Source organism: Rhinatrema bivittatum, chromosome 2, assembly GCF_901001135.1.
Source record: "Rhinatrema bivittatum chromosome 2, aRhiBiv1.1, whole genome shotgun sequence".
Classification (NCBI taxonomy): domain Eukaryota; kingdom Metazoa; phylum Chordata; class Amphibia; order Gymnophiona; family Rhinatrematidae; genus Rhinatrema; species Rhinatrema bivittatum.
Window position 1 is genome coordinate 3,841,254 of NC_042616.1, and position 21,923 is coordinate 3,863,176.

At 49.4% G+C, this 21,923-nt stretch overlaps 1 protein-coding gene across 1 annotated transcript in view; it reads right to left on the bottom strand.

Moving 5' to 3' along the window:
• Window positions 1-3,987: 3,987 nt before the first annotated feature.
• The window catches only part of LOC115083437 (zinc finger protein OZF-like), a 33,033-nt gene continuing 15,097 nt past the window's right edge, over window positions 3,988-21,923 (bottom strand). Inside the window, exon 3 of the mRNA XM_029587253.1 lies at window positions 3,988-5,844. Within this exon, the coding sequence (XP_029443113.1) occupies window positions 4,700-5,844 (1,145 nt within the window). The 3' untranslated portion in view covers window positions 3,988-4,699. The remainder of the gene's footprint in view (window positions 5,845-21,923) is intronic.

A 21,923-nucleotide genomic window follows, 5' to 3' on the forward strand; every position in this document is an offset into this window, starting at 1 on the left:
AGGAAGAGCTGCGTTAGTGCCCACGGCACCCGCGGTTACCGCACGCACAGTGCAGCTCACCTACCGCTCGATCCTGAACTCTAATTTCATGCAAATGTAAACCGCAGCTAAGAAGTGCCCGTGAAGCGTTAGGCCCGCGCAACCCATTTTACTGGATAGAGCGCCTATACAGTATCCTGGGTGCGCGGGCCTAAGGCTTCACACCACGCTGGTATCTGTCATTTCAAATGTCATTTGAAATGACAGATACCAGCATACAAAACGGCAGGGAAAGATAGCGATAGTCGGGGCGCGGGTTACGGGATGCTAGGGAATAGCTAATTCGCTCGTTTGCATGCAATATACATGCCGCGTGCGGAAGGGGTTGCCCGGGGAATTTAGGACGCGGTAGGAGTAGGTTAAAGGGGATTCGGGATCGCAGGAAGGGCTAACGCGGCCGGAAACGGAGTAAAAAGCGGCTTAGGAGCAGGGTAAACGCGGCCGCACTTTACAGGATAGACCTGACAGTGAGAAAGCAATAAGAAGATAATTAGCAGAATGAGATTTGAAAATTCTCTTTATTTCTGCACTAAGTTCAACAGGATTTAAATACACCAACTTTACTAGATACAGTCAAGCAGGCTTTCATATTTATCATCTGTGCCCATTTGTAAAGAAATGTCTGTTGGGTTCTTTTACAAGAAGATTTTTTTTTTTTATACTTGGAGCTCTTTAGTTCACAAGATTTTGCACAGAAGCATCCGGAAATGGCTCTGTAGCATCAAAACCTTGCACACTGCCACCTGTTACCTGAGCTGACTGCTTACTTCACAAGCCTTTCAATCTAGAAGAAAACTAATACATATAAGCTAAGTAAAGTTTGAAATAGAGTCCTTCTAACATTACCCAACGCACATTGTGTAAGTGGTTAGCGTTTATCCAAGTCTCCTTTGGCTTTAACAAACAGACAAAGGTGACCAGGAAAGTCCTGGCAGAAAGCGTTTCACCCCGGCTTGTTTGAAGGGGAGTTAGCAGTGTGGTTTATTAGGGGGGTGCAGTTCCCTCGCTGAGGTGGATGTCTTCAGTTACCCCCGCTTCAGGCTTCAGCCGGCCCCCGACACGGGTTCCTTCCTGCACTCCCGTCCGTTGTGTCTGCAGAACACAACGGACGGGAGGAAATGGATCCCGGTCCCGAGGTCTCTCTCTCCGTCCTGCCGGGATCTCTCCCTGGTCCCAGTGGGAAAGGTCCTTCAGCGAAGCACGGCCTTCTCTGCAGGGCACGTTTAGTGCTGCGCCACTCCTCTTGCAGGGCGTTAATGCTTCTTCTCTGCTCTCAGGAACATAACATTTCCTCATCACGGCGCCTTCTACATTCATGACACCTTCAACACTTTTCTTAAAAAGTATTTACTCCCTTGGTTCAATACATTTCTTTTTTTTTTGTAATAATTTTTATTGGTTTTTATGTTTTCAGTCAAAACTCAAACTGGCAAGAGTCCTGATAGCACATTACAGTCGTAATTGTAATATATACTACATTCAAAGTTACCCAGGCATCTATAGAGCTGAATCCCCTGATCCCGCCCATTGCAAACCCTGTGTGTTAGCAACATTAGAAAATACATGGAGTGCGGAAAGCCTCTGCCCAGATTTCATCGCCATGACCTTTCACTTTCCTTTGCATCCTGTCCAAGGAGTTTCAGGTCAGCAGATCAAGCCAGCTCATCACTAGGAGAATTATCATAAATGCATTTGCTTGACAGGGCTTCTTTTTCAGTTGTTAAAAGAAAATAAAAAAACCACATTTGAAAGGTTAGGTACGGATTTTGAGTGATTCTGTCTGGTCGAGGAGGAGGTGGAGACAAAAGCCGGTAAAAGAATTTAAAAAGGTGAGAGCTAAACACAGGATCAGGGCTGGTAAGAGAAGAGCAATAAAGCACTGAGATGAGGTGGTGGTTACAGCCCGAGGCAGCAACGATATGAGTGCACGGTGCTTCCAAGGAAGCAGAGGGCAACCTGCACGGAGAGGAGGTTACAACCCTAGAGAGCACAGGAGTGGAGGGGCGAGGTTGGTGTTGGGTTGTAGACGGAAAACTGGGAGGAGGAATGGCCTAGTGGTTAGAGCAGTGGTCTATGAAGCAGGAGACCAGGGCTCGAGTCCTGCTCTCGCTCCTTGTGACCTTGGGCAAGTCACTTTACCCTCCATTGCCTCGGGTACAAAAACTTAGATAGTAAGCCCTCTGGGGATAGAGAAATACCTACAGTACCTGAATGTAAACCCGTGCGATATCTCAGATCAAATGTCGGTATATAAATAAAATTATATCTCAATCCACCTAAAGTGAAGGAAGACTCTGACTGGGCCACTTCCGTCCTTTACTCGGCTGCCCTGTCACTGGCCCTCACATCTTTCACTGCTTTGACCCGCAGCCAGTCGCCCTTGCTTTTTAAAAAGGCGGCGGACGACACGGCAAGGAATATCCATCCCCGTGCCTCACAGCCCCACCCAGATTCACCGGTTACGTAGGCGGCGAGCGGGCCCCGGCAGCCCAGCGAGAGAGGCCCTTTCCGTTTACAGAGCAAATCAGTTACTCGCCACCTTGCCCAACCCTCGTGGAGGGAAAAAACGAGAAATTACGCAGGTTAGCGCATCATCACGTCACGCTGCGCAGCCTCTACCGGTACCACCACGAAGCCCTGCAGGGAGGAGGGCTCGCCTTCCACAGGCGCCGACAATTTCTTGATTAAAAAAAAAAAAAAAAGTCCAGTTCTTCCATCCCGTGGCGTTTCCTGCCCCCCCCCCCCCCCCTTTGCTGGCTTGTTAATCTACTAAACTGGTAAACAAAACAAAAAGGGAGCGAATATTCAAAAGTTATCTGTCAAACCTGGCACGCTCAGCCACTTATCCGGACGAAAATAAAGGGGGGGCGTTCCGAGGGCGTTCCAGGGAGGGGCTGGATAACTTTACTAATTTATTTATTTATTTATTTTATTTAAATGCTTTTAAAATATACCGACATTCATAGGACATATCATGCCGGTTCACAATCAACATTGCAAAGGAGGAAGAGGAAATTACAAATAACAGGGAGGGGGGAGGTGGAGCAGTGAAGGAAAAAGGAGAGGATGGGGGTCAGGTGACAGTAAGCGCAGAAGTTGCGGGAAGGAGAAAGGTAGTGAAGTGCTAGGGGAGAAGGAAATTGATAGGAACTGTGTTAAAAAAACTGAGAATAAAAAATTAACAAATTTACAAAATCAGGAATTCCCTAGGATGCATCAAGGGATTAGAAGGGGTAAGGGAGTTGGAAGTGGCAGTGGAGGGGGTTTAGGTCTGATTGGAGTCAGGGTATGCTTGTAAGAAAAGCCAGGTTTTGATGCCTTTTTTGAAGTTGGGTAAGGATGGTTCAAGGCGGAGATACGTGGGGAGAGAGTTCCAGAGGGAGGGGCCGGCTATGGTAAAGGCTCTCTCTCTGGTAGTTGAGTGGTGGGCTATTTTGAGGGGTGGGATGTGTAAAGTGCCCGCCGTGGAGGCTCTGGATGGACGATTGGATGTACGGAAACGTGGTGTTTCCTTGAGCCATTCGTGGTCATTTTTGTGAAGCACGTTATGGAGTATTGTAAGGGTTTTGTATTTTATACGGAAAGGGATGGGGAGCCAATGCAGTTCTTTTAAAATGGGTGTGATGTGTTCTCTCTTACGAGTGTCTGTGATGATTCGTGCCATGGAGTTCTGCAAGATTTGTAGGGGTTTAATTGTGGCGTAGGGCAGGCCTAGGAGAAGTGAATTGCAGTAGTCTAATTTTGATAGGATTGTGGACTGCAATACAAGGCGAAAGTCTTGAAGGTGGAGGAGGGGTTTGAGCTTTTTGAGGATGTGGAGTTTATAGAAGCCGGTTTTTAGAAGGGATTTGATGTGTGGATGAAAATTAAGGTGTTTGTCTAATACAACACCTAGGTCTCTTATAGATGGCAGGATGGGGAGGGTTGTGGGGGTAGTTTTAGTAGAGGCCTGTGAGGTAACCTCGAGTTTGTTGGAAATGAGGATGATTTCAGTTTTTGCTGTGTTAAGAGCGAGTTGGAGGCTGTCTAAGAGAGAGTTAATGGAGGCAAGACAGGATTCCCAGAAGTTTAGAGTTTCTTGTAGGGTTTTTTGCATGGGGATGAAACACTTCTGTAAAATTATAATTAAAAAAAACACATTGCAGGCCTACAGGCCCCTATCCAGACCCCCCTCCTCCCTTGTACTGCAGCTTCAAAAGCTTGGCCCTCATCCCCTTCCCCCACTCCTGGTGAGCAGCCTTCTTTCCAGAATCGCTCCCCCCACTCTCCCCTCATACCAACCCTATCCCTTCCAGCCCTTGTACCTGAGACAGATAGGCCAGATAGCTTTAAACATAAACTGGATATTCACAAGAATATTCGGCTATGTTTAAAGTGATCCTGCTACCATTAGCTGGATAATTTAAATAGCGATAGTCAGTGGGGCATTTGGCCTACTGAATATCCAAGACACGTTATCTGGCTAAACATTAACCGGGCAACTTATTCACTGAAAGTCCTACTCAATATGGACCCCTGGACGTTTTGATGAGAATCTCAGCCCTTAAAGAGGGCCGGGAAGTACTAAGACATCTGATAGTAAGCCTGTGTCTTTATTTACCTGCGTTTCCTTGCTCTCTGAAGACAGAATCTGACTTCACTATCCTGGCCTACGCGGTCCTTATACAGCACTACATGTATCATAGGCTAACTTCCTCTGACTATCCAAGTCTGCCGCTGCCAAACGAGCGTGGATCTTTTGGTGTTTTACAAGGTTGTGCTTCAGGTAGAAACTGCCACCACATTCAGAACATAGAAATGGTCTCTCTCCATTGTGGATTTCCATGTGTCTGTCAAGGATTTGCTTTTGGTTAAAGGTTAACTGGCACACAGAGCATATGAACGGTCTTTCTCCTGTGTGGATCCTCTGGTGCCTTATTAAATGCTGCTTGTATCCAAATATTTTTTGACACACGCAGCACAGATAACTTTTCTTCTCACCCGGAAGGCTTCCTTTCTGGACTATGAAATCCACTTTGTAGCCAGAATTCTTCCCGCTTTCACAGCAGCTGTTGGATTTCTGTCCCAGGTGGACTTTCTGGTGATTCACAAGCGCTTCCTTCCGAGGGAAGCTCCTCCCACATCCATCACAAGAGAATGGTCTGTCTGTTGCGTGGGTTTCTTGGTGCTTCAGAAGGTATCGCTTCCTATTGAAACTCTTCCCGCATTCATTGCATGAAAAGGGTCTCTCCCCGGTGTGGATCCTCTCGTGGATGATGAGATCCGCCTTGCGATTGAAGCTCTCTCCACATTCAGTGCAGGAGAAAGGTCTCTCCCCAGTGTGAAGCCTGCGATGTGTCGTGAAGTTGCCCTTGTGATTGAAACTCATGCCGCAGTCGGTGCATATGAAGAGCACCCGCCGTTCCTCGTGCACCTTCTGATGCCTGCTCAGGTGCTGCTTGTGCGTGAAGCCCTTCTGGCACTGCAAGCAGACGAAGCGCCGCTGCAGCGTGTGCAGGCTCTGGTGGTTCCTCAGCTTGGACTCCAGGCGGAACCGGCGGTCGCACTTTGTACATTTGTAGGGTCTCTCCGCCACATCCTCGGTGCTGCTAGCTCTCAGTTTACTGGAATCACTCTCAGCTTGCCCAGGATCCTCCAGTGCACCTCTAACCGGGTACCTTGTTTCCTGCAGAGACTCACTCTGGCTCTTACAGTTCCTGTCGCTGCTGTAATGCTGCCCTGGGCTTTGTTTCCCTCCTTCTGGCAACATCGGATGAAGCTGTAGGATGTTGGAGCCTTCCTTATATTCATTCTCGGAGTTGTACCCTGCAGAACGAGATTTAAAAGCCTTGTTAGCCATCAGCTCTAGATTCTCAATCCATGAAGGCTGGGATTGGTTTCCTGAGGATTTAGTAGATAATTTTCAAACTTCCATCAAAAGCCAATTTTCAAAAAGAAACTCCCTGGGGCATTTGGCATGATCAGCGCCAGAGGGATTCTTTATTCTGCACATAAAATCCTTGGGGGTACTTTTCTAAGTCCATTTTAACCCTGCCCCTTTTCCCCATAAGGCAAAAGAGGTTAGGGTGTTCAGCTTGGAGAAGAAATGGCTGCGGGGGGGATATCAGAGCTTTACAAAATCATGAAAGTGAAGGGGTCTGAACGCTTCACCCTGACAAAGGACTTCATGTACCAGAATTCCCTGCTTCATGACGGGTTTACTTACAGTCTGCAATACAGCTGTAATTAGGACATTGAGAAACTCTCTGTCAGCACATTGCACATTTTCATTTTTTTGGCTTCGCTGTTCTTATTCTCTGATAAGCTTTCACTGCTGTAACCTAGATTAGAACAATGGATGTATTATGTGATGGGCTGTATTACTGCAGACTCGCGAATTCCTTTCCAGAACTGCAAGTCCCAGCAGCCTCTCCTGCAGAACATGGGAGAAGTTTCACGAAAGTTCCAGGGTGTCTAGGGAGGGGGTCAGTAGCCCCTTCAGCCGGAATATGCTTGCTCAGCAATGCTTAGAACGCATGTGTAAAAGATAAGAACTGTAAAGTGCATAAGAGTCTGCTCCTGGAGGGGAGGGGCATGCAGTTGTACTGAGCCTTTGTCTTAGCTGCATCTTGCTGGCAATAAAAGTCTATCTTTACGGATCAGTTGTCTGGACCTCCTTACTGACTAAAAAGAGACGGTTACATTTGGCGAGCCTCAGCCAGGAGGTACAAGGGGACGCTATTTTAGCCCCCCAGTTGGTCCAGGGGATTTTGTGGCGGAGTGATCCCCCAGACTTGCCTGGTGAGTGGCCACCGCTGAGTTCAGTGATCAGGTATCTGAGGGGGTCATTCCACGGAGATCCTCTGAGACCTTTGGGCTGGTGATCCGGGAAGAAGGCTTTCATGACGTTCGGAAGAACCCTGCAGGCGAGTATTATGGGAATGATGGGAAAAGTGAAGAATAGCTAAAAGAGTAGCAAATAACCGGTCCATCCGTGAGGGGACCGAGGGGGCTTTGATCACACCCCAAGCGGTGGTTTGGTAGGAATTGCATTCCGAAAGCCACGCACATAAAAAGAGGAAAAAGAAGTAACGCATACGATAGTGGGAATAGGTTTCTTGTTGTGTGAAAGAGAGTGAATGGCCTCGCAGTTCTAGGCCGGGCTGACCGCGTCCTAGTCGGGGCGATTGTGACCCTTTTGTGTCTGACGGGTACGGACCCCTTACCTATCCGTCCTCCCTTCCCTCCTTTGTCTGTGAATTCTATCCTGATGGGAGGGGGCGGTTCGACTCCATTAAAAATCATGACGGAACACTATAGGGAAGTGTTCGATAGACATAAATGTACTAAACCCGGAATGATTCAACGATGCACCCATAGGTGGCCCAGTTTGTGTGTAAATTGGCCTCCGGTAGGAACTTTCGATTTCCAAACGGCCACAAGGGTCCAGAATATAGTTATACGAGAAGGGAATCCGGGTTGCCCTGAAGATATACCGTACATAACTGCTTGGATTGCAGTCATTGAGAATCCTCCGTCATGGGCGAAGAAGTTAGTGGAGGGAGCCGCCCTCGTAATGGTGGCTCAGGCGCACAAAATGGGGAACTGGAAGTCCCCATTATTAATTAAGGATTGTAATGTATGTAACTGCTATCTGTGAATTGCAAGCACATGTACCAGGGATTTTTTTAATTGTTTTAATTGTTTTAAACCCTAATAAGAAGAGATTTTGGTTTACAGATGCTGCACAAGACTACTATACAACAAATTAATGTACAGTGTTAAGTTAAAATACTGATTTGATTACTGGAGAATGCATTTACTGGTGTTGAAGTTTAGAACTTGATGGCAGTTAAGGGTTAACGGCAGAGATAATTATAGGAGAGAGGAGGGAATCGAGCCAGAGGAAAAAAAAAAAAAAAAAAAAGACGTTGAGCCAGTGCGTAGTGCATTCAATATGGCTGTGCGTTTCAATGCTGGCGTTCATCAGAAGCTTTCAGTTTTCTCATATCTTCTATCCCAGTGTCCTCCCTATGCTTATCTTTCTATTCTCTAATACCATGTTAATTATTGTTCTTACTTGTCTCCTATATATTATCTGTTATTTAAAAGTTACATTGGAACGCATGATAAAGTATGAACTCCCTTTTTCTGACGCAGTTTATTTTGAAGCTGTCTCTGGGAAATTTAGAGAAATGATTAAGAATGGGTTCTTTGTTAAAGTTTTTCTTGTTGCTTCTTTGGCTAGCAGTAGTTAAATATGCAGAGCTACTCCCTGTTTTAAGGAACTGGCAAGATAAGACAGCCAAGCATGTGCAGCGCTGACTGTGGGAATTACAGGATGCCGTTTGTAAAAAAAAAAAAAAGACAATAAAACAAAGACTTAATATTAAAAATTTTGATTCAGTGGCAGGCGCAAGATAAGGATTATTGGAAGTTGTGGGCAAGAGAAGGGGCCACTATGCAAAATTAGGAACAAGAGCAAATATGAGTCGGCCCAAATGATAAAGTAGTAGCCCCCACACACACACATATATATATATATATATATTGCAATTATGTTCTTTGACCACTGGTGGGGGCTGGGCTCTGGCTATTACCATATGTTCTTAGTGTTTGCAATGTAATTGATACAAGGCTTCCAAGGGTTTGATCATCACTCCTGCACACCTAAAGCGCCCCCCCCTGGATCCTTGCCTGCAGATCCAGGTTGACTTTATTGAATTAACCCAATGCCAAACTTACAAGTATGAAGGAAGCAATGTTTTGCAGCTTCTCAGCCTCGTCAGAATTGATTTGCCTCCAGGCGCAGGTCACCTATTCAATTTCCAGATGGATTGTGATCTTTTCATCGTATTTTGAGATGTATGGGAACAGGGATCAGGAAGAGAAGAAAAGGGCCCGTCCCTGCAACCAGGAACTTAATAATAGAGACCCGACATCCGAAAGAAGCTGCAGAAGGCCGAAGGCTTTGAGGGCATGAGCCTCAGCCAGTTAAAAGCTATAGCAGACCAGGTATGTGGAAATAGAGAAGTGGAAGAGAAAAGAGAGAAGCAAGTAGAGACATGAAGGAGAAAGTGACTGTTAGCCGCCGCTCTCGAGGACACGCGGACGGGAAGGAGCCAAGACAATGGCAGACCGCGAAGAGGAGGGGGAACAAGACCCCCCTTTGGGAAAGAATCAGTGTGCGTACTGCAAAAATGAAGGCCATTGGAAGAGAGACTGTGAAGAATGGCAAAAGAAATATGGGAGCCCTGCAGTGAATACTAGCGACAAAAATGGACCTGCACCGACACAAAGGGGCCGAGGAGGAAGGAGATCGGACAACCCCCACTGGCAGATGGCGGGGGAGGCGACAAGGAGCATACAGCCTGAAGAGACCGGGAGGGAAGAATCCCCACTGACCCTCTGGTGGAGATCCACGAGGTAACACAACAAAAATCAGGGGCCTGTTGGACTCAGAGGCCAACGATCTGCCATGACTGCACCAATCGGCCCCCCCGACGAAAGAGACTGTTTCTATAGTGGGTGCCTCAGGTCAGGTACTCACTGCCCCTCTGCAGAAAGAATGAACTATACAAGTAGGCGGGACCATGGTATCCCTTATCGGATGGAACCTGCTGTGTAAGCCTCAGACCACATTGAGATTTCAACCAACAGGGGAAGTTAAAGCCTCCTTCGGGGACCATCCAGTGATACTCATCTGTCCCCTCCAAGAAGAATGGAGACTACATCTTCCCATAGTCGAACGAACCATCGAACATCGATATGAAAACAACACCCCCCTCAACAAAAACGAAGACAACTGATGGATAGTGTACCCCAAGTATGGTTCGAACAAAACCCAGGGGGAATAGCCATCGATGCTACCCCTGTCTGGATCAAAATGAAACAGAATGCACAGGTGATCAATCAACCTCAATACCCCATTCCATATATGGCCAGACAAGGAATTGAGATACACCTGCAGAGACTGTATGATTTGGGCATTCTCAAGCGAATCCGATCTGCGTGGAACACTCCTTTGTTGCCCGTAAAGAAACCTGGTTCTACTGATTACCGACCAGTACAGGATCTACGGAAAGTGAATAATCAAGTAGCAGATCTAGTAGCCCTCGTACCAAATCCATATTCAATCTTGGCTCAAGTCTCTCCTGCATCAAAGTGGTACAGTGTCATTGATCTCAAAGATGCCTTCTTCTCCGTCCCGGTGGCGGAGGAATGTCAAAAGATTTTTGCTTTCACATGGGAAGAAGCAGATACTGGAGTACAGCAGCAGTACACATGGACTCGGTTGCCTCAAGGGTTTAGGCACTCACCTACGCTGTTCGGTGAGCAACTGGCAAAAGACTTAAAGATGTATCAAGTAAAGTATGGGCCAGTCATACAATACGTGGATGACCTTCTGTTGTTTCGAGAGACGTACCTCGAATGTGCGGTATCCACTCTTCAGCTGCTAAAGACGTTGTACTCAAAAGGGTATCGTGCAAGTAAAAAGAAAGCGCAAATCTGTGAATTGGAAGTAGAGTATTTAGGCTTCCAAATACGTGGAGGAACCCGTTGTCTGGGAGTTTCTCGCACCAGTTCTATAAGAGATCAACCTGTACCCACTTGCAAGAAAGAGCTCCGAGCGTTCCTTGGAGCTGCAGGGTACTGTAGACTGTGGATTGCTAACTATGCAGTTATTGCCCAACCCCTATACGACAAGCTACGGGGTAAAGAAGCAGAATCTCAACCCTTCCAGTGGGAAGGAAACGAGCTGGCAAGCCTACGTCAACTAAAAGAAGCCTTAATTGAACCACCTGCTTTAGGATTGCCAGATGTAATGAAACCATTCCATCTATTCGTCGATGAAAAGAAAGGAATGGCCATTGGGGTATTGACTCAAACTCTAGGCTCATGGGAGCGACCTGTTGCATATCTCTCAAAAGGAATGGACAATGTTGCAAAAGGATGGCCTGGTTGCCTTCAAAGCATTGCGGCTGCATGCTTACTAATTCCAGAAGCAGTCAAATTAACTTTTGGTCAAACTCTGAACATAACAACTCCCCACACCATTCAAGGACTGCTAGAGACCCATGGACCAAAATGGATGACTAATTCACGTCTCGTCAAGTATCAAGCCTTACTGTGTGAAACATCTGAAATTCAAATACAAGACAGCAAAAACTTGAACCCGGCCACTCTTATGCCGGCACCTGAACCAGTTGCCCATGATTGTGAAGAAGTCATGACTACAATACATTCCAGTAGACCAGACCTGAGGGATCAACCCTGGCAAGGAGCTTGGACTTTATTAACTGATGGGAGCAGCCAAATCATTCATGAGATACGTTCTGCTGGATATGCTGTTGTATCCGAAGATGAAATCGTTGAGGCTCAACCTCTTCCCCCAGGAACGTCTGCACAAAAAGCTGAACTAATTGCCCTTACTCGAGCTCTGCAGTTGGCAGAAGGACAAACTGTAAATATCTATACAGACTCTAAATATGCCTTCCTTACAATTCAAGTGCATGGAGCATTATAGAGGGAAAACAATTGAACAATGCATCAGAAGTACGTGAATTACTAGACGCAGTTTGGCTACCTCGCAAGGTGGCTGTAATACATTGCAAAGCACACACCAGGAAATCAAACCCTATTGTCAAGGAAATCAGAGAGCAGATGAAGCAGCAAAAAGGGGCAACTCGGGAACCCTTCCAAGCAGTATTAATTGCATCGAATCATCAGGCTTCAGGCAGTCCTGGAGCTCATCACCAACGACTGCTTTCGCTCTTAAACTCTGGGCAAAACAAAATACCAAAATTATGACTGCAGTGTACCAGAATAGATTGGTTTTAGATTATCCTCTGGCCCAGGAAGGAGGGTTTGTGGAACATTTAACCTCTCCAATTGTTGTTTACAGGTAGATGACCAAAACAAGGTTATCCAAGACATCACTGATCGCATGGTCAAGATGGCACACGTCCCTGTCCAGCAATGGAATAGTGCTTGGGACTGGACCAATGGATTCCGTGGTTGGTTTTCCATGATCGGTGGATTTAAGAGCTTGTTTGTTATCCCAGCCAGTTTAATTCTGTTTTGTCTTTTAGGACCCTGAATTATTCCTTTCTTGCTCAAACCGCCTTCGTCAGGTGATGAAGGACATTGCTGAACGCAAAACAGCCACGCAGCTCATGTCACTGTACATGTATTCCTCTGAGCCTATAGAACCTGTTTAACCATCCTCATGTTTTATCCTGGGCCATCTTCCCATACATGACAAGTTCGGGCTACAAAGGGGGGTGGAGCCAATAGGGCCCATCCGTCTCAAACCCGTGAAGAAACCATCGGACTGTTTGGGAAATTAGGGCCCCCTGAGAACTCAAATTGCTAATTTTTCTTGTTTCTGTTTCTTTCAGCTCCACAGTTGCGTTGTGATGGTGTGATACTTTTCATAAAGAATGATAAGTATCAAAGGGGGGAATGAAGGAGTCTGAACGCTTCAACCTGACAAAGGACTTCATGTACCAGAATTCCCTGCTTCATGACGGGTTTACTTACAGTCTGCAATACAGCTGTAATTAGGACATTGAGAAACTCTCTGTCAGCACATTGCACATTTTCATTTTTTTGGCTTCGCTGTTCTTATTCTCTGATAAGCTTTCACTGCTGTAACCTAGATTAGAACAATGGATGTATTATGTGATGGGCTGTATTACTGCAGACTCGCGAATTCCTTTCCAGAACTGCAAGTCCCAGCAGCCTCTCCTGCAGAACATGGGAGAAGTTTCACGAAAGTTCCAGGGTGTCTAGGGAGGGGGTCAGTAGCCCCTTCAGCCGGAATATGCTTGCTCAGCAATGCTTAGAACGCATGTGTAAAAGATAAGAACTGTAAAGTGCATAAGAGTCTGCTCCTGGAGGGGAGGGGCATGCAGTTGTACTGAGCCTTTGTCTTAGCTGCATCTTGCTGGCAATAAAAGTCTATCTTTACGGATCAGTTGTCTGGACCTCCTTACTGACTAAAAAGAGACGGTTACAAAAGGACTAGAACGGGTAGATGTGAATCAGTTATTTACTCTTTTGGATAATACAAGGACTAGGGGGCACTCCATGAAGTTAGCATGTGGCACATTTAAAACTAATCGGAGAAAGTTCTTTTTCACTCAACGCACAATTAATCTCTGGAATTCATTTCCAGAGGATGTGGTTAAGGCAGCTAGTATAACTGGGTTTAAAAAAGTTTTGGATAACTTCCTGGAGAAGTCCATAAACTGCTATTAATCAATAGGGAATAGCCACTGCTTGTTGCCAGCATAAGTAGCATGGGATCTATTTAATGTTTGGGTACTTGCCAGGTATTTATCACTTGATTTGGCCACTGTTGGAGGCAGGATACTGGGCTTGATGGACTCTTAAGTCTGACCCAGTATGGCACGTTCTTATTTACTTACGGGCTAGAGCAGCCCAGTGGTTAAAGCAGAAAATCAATGAATTCTGTGTTCAAATCTAATTTCTCCCACTGCTGCCCCTTGTTACCTCATCCTGCATTACTTCAGGAACAAACTTTAGATTGTAAGAGCTTTGGGGGCAAGGAAATACCTACTGTACGTGATTATAACTGGCCTGAGCATGGGTTGGAAAATGATGTTATTAAATCCAAAATAAATTTGGGGGAGGGAAAGAGTTTCTCCATGGGGTAAACACCCATTTACCTGCAGAAATCCCTTCATAAAACTGCCCCTTGCTAAATGCTTCCCTTTTCTAATTAAATGTTAAACAAAACAGAAAAGGTCCATATTCGTGAGAAAAAGAACAGGAAACAAAATGACGCTTAAACGTTTAGCTTTCTGTTTGTATTTTAAGCGAGCTCTGAGATTAATACTTAGAATGCAGTAAAATAGTACAATAGAAGCAATACATGTACGTTTATGGATTCGGAAATAAGTAAAATAATAACAATGCATTGCCTCGTGCTGGGAGAGAAAGGGGCGCTGCATGGCAGGAAGCCGCCTGTGGAGAGGTTTAAACTGTCCACGTGCTTCCGGGAAGGGATATGAGGCCACGTGCACGGGGGACGCGCTCCTGTAACGCTCTGAGCGGCTTCAATCCAATCAAACGCGCCCTCACCTCTTTATCTGGGGATGAGGAACCTCCTTCCGGTCCCAGGGCTCGCCTGACAGAGAACAGCCTGCCGGGAAACGGTTACCGCGGCAACGGCAGGAGGCGGCACCGCAGGGGCTGCCAGAGAGCAGCTCTGCAGTGCATGCCGGGACACGGTTACCGCGGCAACGGCAGGAGGCGGCACCGCAGGGGCTGCCAGAGAGCAGCTCTGCAGTGCATGCCGGGAAACGGTTACCGCGGCAACGGCAGGAGGCGGCACCGCAGGCACGCAGAGCCAGAGAGCTGCTCTGCAGTGCATGCCGGGAAACGGTTACCACGGCAACGGCAGGAGGCGGCAGCGCAGGGGCTGACAGCCAGGGAGCAGCTCTACAGTGCATGCCGGGAAATGGTTACCGCGGCAACGGCAGGAGGCGGCACCGCAGGCACTCAAAGCCAGAGAGCAGCTCTGCAGTGCATGCCGGGAAATGGTTACCAGGGGAAGGGCAGGAGGCAGCATCTCAGTCACTGACAGCCAGGGCTTCTACCAGAGAGGGAGCCAGAGAGCAGCTCTGCAGTGCATGCCGGGAAATGGTTACCAGGGGAAGGGCAGGAAGAAGCATCTCAGTCACTGACAGCCAGGGCTTCTACCAGAGAGGGAGCCAGAGAGCGGCTCTGCAGTGCATGCCGGGAAATGGTTACCAGGGGAAGGGCAGGAGGAAGCATCTCAGTCACTGACAGCCAGAGCTTCTACCAGAGAGGGAGCCAGAGAGCGGCTCTGCAGTGCATGCCGGGAAATGGTTACCAGGGGAAGGGCAGGAGGCAGCATCTCAGTCACTGACAGCCAGGGCTTCTACCAGAGAGGGAGCCAGAGAGCAGCTCTGCAGTGCATGCAAGGAAATGGTTACCAGGGGAAGGGCAGGAAGAAGCATCTCAGTCACTGACAGCCAGAGCTTCTACCAGAGAGGGAGCCAGAGAGCAGCTCTGCAGTGCATGCCGGGAAATGGTTACCAGGGGAAGGGCAGGAGGAAGCATCTCAGTCACTGACAGCCAGTGCTTCTACCAGAGAGGGAGCCAGAGAGCAGCTCTGCAGTGCATGCCGGGAAATGGTTACCAGGGGAAGGGCAGGAGGCAGCATCTCAGTCACTGACAGCCAGGGCTTCTACCAGAGAGGGAGCCAGAGAGCGGCTCTGCAGTGCATGCCGGGAAATGGTTACCAGGGGAAGGGCAGGAGGAAGCATCTCAGTCACTGACAGCCAGAGCTTCTACCAGAGAGGGAGCCAGAGAGCGGCTCTGCAGTGCATGCCGGGAAATGGTTACCAGGGGAAGGGCAGGAGGAAGCATCTCAGTCACTGACAGCCAGTGCTTCTACCAGAGAGGGAGCCAGAGAGCGGCTCTGCAGTGCATGCCGGGAAATGGTTACCAGGGGAAGGGCAGGAGGAAACTTCTCAGTCACTGACAGCCAGGGCTTCTACCAGAGAGGGAGCCAGAGAGCAGCTCTGCAGTGCATGCCGGGAAATGGTTACCAGGGGAAGGGCAGGAGGAAACTTCTCAGTCACTGACAGCCAGGGCTTCTACCAGAGAGGGAGCCAGAGAGCAGCTCTGCAGTGCATGCAAGGAAATGGTTACCAGGGGAAGGGCAGGAAGAAGCATCTCAGTCACTGACAGCCAGGGCTTCTACCAGAGAGGGAGCCAGAGAGCGGCTCTGCAGTGCATGCCGGGAAATGGTTACCAGGGGAAGGGCAGGAGGAAGCATCTCAGTCACTGACAGCCAGTGCTTCTACCAGAAAGGGAGCCAGAGAGCGGCTCTGCAGTGCATGCCGGGAAATGGTTACCAGGGGAAGGGCAGGAGAAGCATCTCAGTCACTGACAGCCAGGGCTTCTACCAGAGAGGGAGCCAGAGAGCGGCTCTGCAGTGCATGCCGGGAAATGGTTACCAGGGGAAGGGCAGGAGGAAGCATCTCAGTCACTGACAGCCAGTGCTTCTACCAGAGAGGGAGCCAGAGAGCGGCTCTGCAGTGCATGCCGGGAAATGGTTACCAGGGGAAGGGCAGGAGGAAGCATCTCAGTCACTGACAGCCAGGGCTTCTACAAGAGAGGGAGCCAGAGAGCGGCTCTGCAGTGCATGCCGGGAAATGGTTACCAGGGGAAGGGCAGGAGGAAGCATCTCAGTCACTGACAGCCAGAGCTTCTACCAGAGAGGGAGCCAGAGAGCGGCTCTGCAGTGCATGCCGGGAAATGGTTACCAGGGGAAGGGCAGGAGGAAGCATCTCAGTCACTGACAGCCAGGGCTTCTACCAGAGAGGGAGCCAGAGAGCGGCTCTGCAGTGCATGCCGGGAAATGGTTACCAGGGGAAGGGCAGGAGGCAGCATCTCAGTCACTGACAGCCAGGGCTTCTACCAGAGAGGGAGCCAGAGAGCGGCTCTGCAGTGCATGCCGGGAAATGGTTACCAGGGGAAGGGCAGGAAGAAGCATCTCAGTCACTGACAGCCAGGGCTTCTACCAGAGAGGGAGCCAGAGAGCGGCTCTGCAGTGCATGCCGGGAAATGGTTACCAGGGGAAGGGCAGGAGGAAGCATCTCAGTCACTGACAGCCAGAGCTTCTACCAGAGAGGGAGCCAGAGAGCAGCTCTGCAGTGCATGCCGGGAAATGGTTACCAGGGGAAGGGCAGGAGGCAGCATCTCAGTCACTGACAGCCAGAGCTTCTACCAGAGAGGGAGCCAGAGAGCGGCTCTGCAGTGCATGCCAGGAAATGGTTACCAGGGGAAGGGCAGGAAGAAGCATCTCAGTCACTGACAGCCAGGGCTTCTACCAGAGAGGGAGCCAGAGAGCGGCTCTGCAGTGCATGCCGGGAAATGGTTACCAGGGGAAGGGCAGGAGGAAGCATCTCAGTCACTGACAGCCAGTGCTTCTACCAGAGAGGGAGCCAGAGAGCGGCTCTGCAGTGCATGCCGGGAAATGGTTACCAGGGGAAGGGCAGGAAGAAGCATCTCAGTCACTGACAGCCAGAGCTTCTACCAGAGAGGGAGCCAGAGAGCGGCTCTGCAGTGCATGCCGGGAAATGGTTACCAGGGGAAGGGCAGGAGGAAGCATCTCAGTCACTGACAGCCAGAGCTTCTACCAGAGAGGGAGCCAGAGAGCAGCTCTGCAGTGCATGCCGGGAAATGGTTACCAGGGGAAGGGCAGGAGGAAACTTCTCAGTCACTGACAGCCAGGGCTTCTACCAGAGAGGGAGCCAGAGAGCAGCTCTGCAGTGCATGCAAGGAAATGGTTACCAGGGGAAGGGCAGGAAGAAGCATCTCAGTCACTGACAGCCAGGGCTTCTACCAGAGAGGGAGCCAGAGAGCGGCTCTGCAGTGCATGCCGGGAAATGGTTACCAGGGGAAGGGCAGGAGGAAGCATCTCAGTCACTGACAGCCAGTGCTTCTACCAGAAAGGGAGCCAGAGAGCGGCTCTGCAGTGCATGCCGGGAAATGGTTACCAGGGGAAGGGCAGGAAGAAGCATCTCAGTCACTGACAGCCAGGGCTTCTACCAGAGAGGGAGCCAGAGAGCGGCTCTGCAGTGCATGCCGGGAAATGGTTACCAGGGGAAGGGCAGGAGGAAGCATCTCAGTCACTGACAGCCAGGGCTTCTACCAGAGAGGGAGCCAGAGAGCAGCTCTGCAGTGCATGCCGGGAAATGGTTACCAGGGGAAGGGCAGGAGGAAGCATCTCAGTCACTGACAGCCAGGGCTTCTACAAGAGAGGGAGCCAGAGAGCGGCTCTGCAGTGCATGCCGGGAAATGGTTACCAGGGGAAGGGCAGGAGGAAGCATCTCAGTCACTGACAACCAGAGCTTCTACTAGAGAGGGAGCCAGAGAGCGGTTCTGCAGTGCATGCCGGGAAATGGTTACCAGGGGAAGGGCAGGAGGAAGCATCTCAGTCACTGACAGCCAGTGCTTCTACCAGAGAGGGAGCCAGAGAGCAGCTCTGCAGTGCATGCCGGGAAATGGTTACCAGGGGAAGGGCAGGAGGAAGCATCTCAGTCACTGACAGCCAGAGCTTCTACCAGAGAGGGAGCCAGAGAGCAGCTCTGCAGTGCATGCTGGGAAGTGGTTACCAGGGGAAGGGCAGGAGGAAGCATCTCAGTCACTGACAGCCAGAGCTTCTACCAGAGAGGGAGCCAGAGAGCAGCTCTGCAGTGCATGCCGGGAAATGGTTACCACGGCAACGGCAGGAGGCAGCACCGCAGGCACCGACAGCCAGAGCTTCTACCAGAGAGGGAGCCAGAGAGCAGCTCTGCAGTGCATGCTGGGAAGTGGTTACCAGGGGAACCGCAGGCGGAAGCGTCTCAGTCACTGACAGCCAGGGCTTCTACCAGAGAGGGAGCCAGAGAGCGGCTCTGCAGTGCACTGGATGAGGTAAGTGGTCTTTTTCTGCTATCATCTACCATGTTTCCATGAGCCTGCTTGCTTATTAATGCACTATATTGTTTGCTAATCTGGCAACACTTCTCCTGTCATATTCAACCAGTTCCCTGTATGTACTCGGATCAGTCCAGACTGCTGAGGTTTGACCTCCCTTCCAGCAGACGGAGACAGAGAAAGTTTCCCAGGTACCGCCTCTTAACTTGGTGTGCCACCTGCTGCTCCTTAGTATTTCTGTCTCCAGCAGGTGGAGGTGGAGCAAAACCTGCGCTTCTGATCCAAGCTATACATAAAAAACAAAAAACAAAAAGAGGTTTTTCAGTTTTGTGGTCTCCCAGGGAGTAGTGAGGTCCTGGTGGGACCATCCTCCCTGCTGATAGGCATTGGATGAGCAGGGAGCAGGGATTAGGAACCCCGAACTTTGCTCCTGAGTCTGCCGGCAGGATGACAGCTGGTGGTCCAGCTCCATCCCACCCTGCCTTCAACACCAGTCTCCTACAGCCTCTGCCAGTGTCTTCCAGGAAGTATCCCCTTCTATGCCTTTCTCTTTGCTTTTTTTTGTCCCTTCTCTAGGATTCTTGGTAAAGTTTAAAAAAACAAACAAACAGTATGGAGGCTTTTGGTTTCTACAGGTCTGTACGGCGGAGTGGGGTATTTTTTAGGAGACTAGAGCCCGGGAGCTGTTTTCCTGCAGAAGTGAGCCGGTTTTTTCTTCTCTCTTCTTGGCTCCGTCCCGTGGCTGCCGGCGCCTGTCCCGGTTTGCTCTGAGCTAGCAAGCCACGCACGAGTCAGTGCTCATGCTGCGGCATTGCAGACGTTTCCAGCAGTTCTAGCAAGAGGGGGGGCTTCTAGCCTTCAGGGATCTTCAGGCCCGCCGGGTAAGGTGCCCCGAAAGGAGGAGACGCTGGCAGCTGTTCTGATTCGCCGAGTTCAAGCCCCTGTGGTACGGGGGACTGCCCGGGAGACCTCTTCTGATGATTCGAACCCGGGGGAGGGACCCCCGCTCTGCCCCCGGACATCACGAGCATCGGTGCCGCACCTGATCAGAATCCACCCCCCCCCCCGGTGGTGGGAGACGACCCTAAGGTGGTCCGCTTATTCCAGAGGGACGAACTGGCGCCTTTGATTCCTCGTGTCCTGGCGGAGCTGGGCACTGCGGAGTCCCTCTCGGATCCAGTCCTCGCGGGCTTGCGCGGACCTGCTAGGACTTTCCCCCTGCACGCCGCGCTGAAGCAGGTGATGCTCCGGGTGTGGGACTCCCCGGAGACGGGTCCCCAAGGTCAGCAGGGCCATGGACAAGTTGCATCCGTTGCCAGCAGTTGCAAAGAGTCAAAGACCCAGCTCCTTCGGAGGCGAAGCAAGCCGAGCAGTTGGAGGCCACGGTGGCTTATGGCGCGGGTGCACTTTATGATCTCCTTCGCACTTCGTCGCGCACTATGTTGTCGGCGGTGACCACCCGGAGTCTGCTGTGGCTGCGGGACTGGTCAGCTGACGTTTCTTCCTCAGTTGAGGGTACTCCCCTTTTAAAGGCAAGCTCCTGTTTGAAGAAGACCTGGAGCAGCTGATCAAGCACCTGGGCGATAATAAGGTCCACGAGCTTCTGGAGGACAAGCCAAAAGGGCAGAAAACCTTCCTTTCCACCCGGGGGCTCTCGCTTTCAGGGCCAGCAGCATTTTCGTCAGAGCCGGGCTCAGAACACGGGACAAAGACAAGCCAAGGGGAGGTTCCAGTCTATCGTGGGTGTCGAGCGACCCGTGACGGGGCCGGACATGGCGCCAGCGGGGTCAAGTCCGCCAGTGAAGCGAGGTCGACCCTCTCCATGGATCCCGTTATAGGGGGTTGGCTGATTCTCTTTCTCAAGGAGTGGGTAAAAATCACGTTGGACCGGTGGGTTCTCAGTATGATAGAACCGTGGTTCTCAACCTTTTTCCCATCGTGACTCTCCTGACAGACCACGCTCTCAAGTATGACACGCTGCTCATTACAATTCACGGCGGTAATAAAAAGTAAAGGCCCAGTATTATTTTTATTGTTAAAAATGACACAAGGGAAAGATAAGTACTCTGACTGAACAGAAATTGCATAAATAGTAAACATCCCACACCAAAACAGCACCAATTTCCAGTACTCAAACAGTAACCACCTTACCTCAGAAAAGGCAGCACTGAAAATATTACACCAGGCCTTAAGACACCAATACACCTCCTATTAGGAAAACGGAACAAGTCAGGCTGCTATAGAGCCCTACACAGAAACTACACGCCAGCAGAAAACCTCATCTAAATCACATTGTGCTGTCCCTCACCTAACAAGGAATAAAGAGACAAAACGCATAACTAGAAACATGCAGACAAAAACTGAATTGGAAACCGCAACAAGCCAGGGTCTCTGTATGCAGTGTAACAAAGGAAAAAGAGAAACATCACCCATCCTTATAAAATAAATCAAGAAATATAAAATCAAAAGCAGTAAAACCATACGAACAAAAAGAACAGATTATTTCAAAACAGCTGATGAATGGAATATCCAATAATTAAAAACTCATATCAAACATTTCTAGATACCAATAAAATATTTCAAAATAGCAGACACAAAGGCCCAATAATGAAAAATAATAAGGATACAAAAAATGTTTTGCTCTGCATACCTGGGAACGTTTGATATCCAGGTGCCCTGAGATTGTTTTGAATTAGCAGGAGGAGGGATGGTTTGCTTGCAACTTTCTCCTCGCTCTCTCACACTGGCTCTCAGTCGCTCACATATTCACATGCCTTTTCTCTCTCACTTATATAGGCTCTTAATTACATATTTACACACATGCTGTCTATCTTTTCAGGCTTACACTCACAGGCTTTCAATCACACACATACATGCTGTCTTTTTCTCTCACACACAGACTCTCATGCACATGCTTACACACATGCTCTCTCTCTTTCTCTCATTTACACACAGGCTCTCAATCACATACTCACATGCTCCCTCACCTAAACCAGCTCTCAGTCACACACAGACACACATGCTCTCTCTCTCATTTACACACAGGCTCTCAATCACACACTCACATGCTCCCTCATCTAAACCAGCTCTGAATCACACACAGACACACATGCTCTCTCTCTTTCATTTACACACAGGCTCTCAATCACACACTCACATGCTCCCTCACCTAAACCAGCTCTCAATCACACACAGACACACACGCTCTCTCTTTCTCTCATTTACACACAGGCTCTCAATCACATACTCACATGCTCCCTCACCTAAACCTGCTCTGAATCACACACAGACATACATGCTCTCTCTCTCTCTCATTTACACACAGGCTCTCAATCACATACTCACATGCTCCCTCATCTAAACCAGCTCTGAATCACACACAGACACACATGCTCTCTCTCTTTCATTTACACACAGGCTCT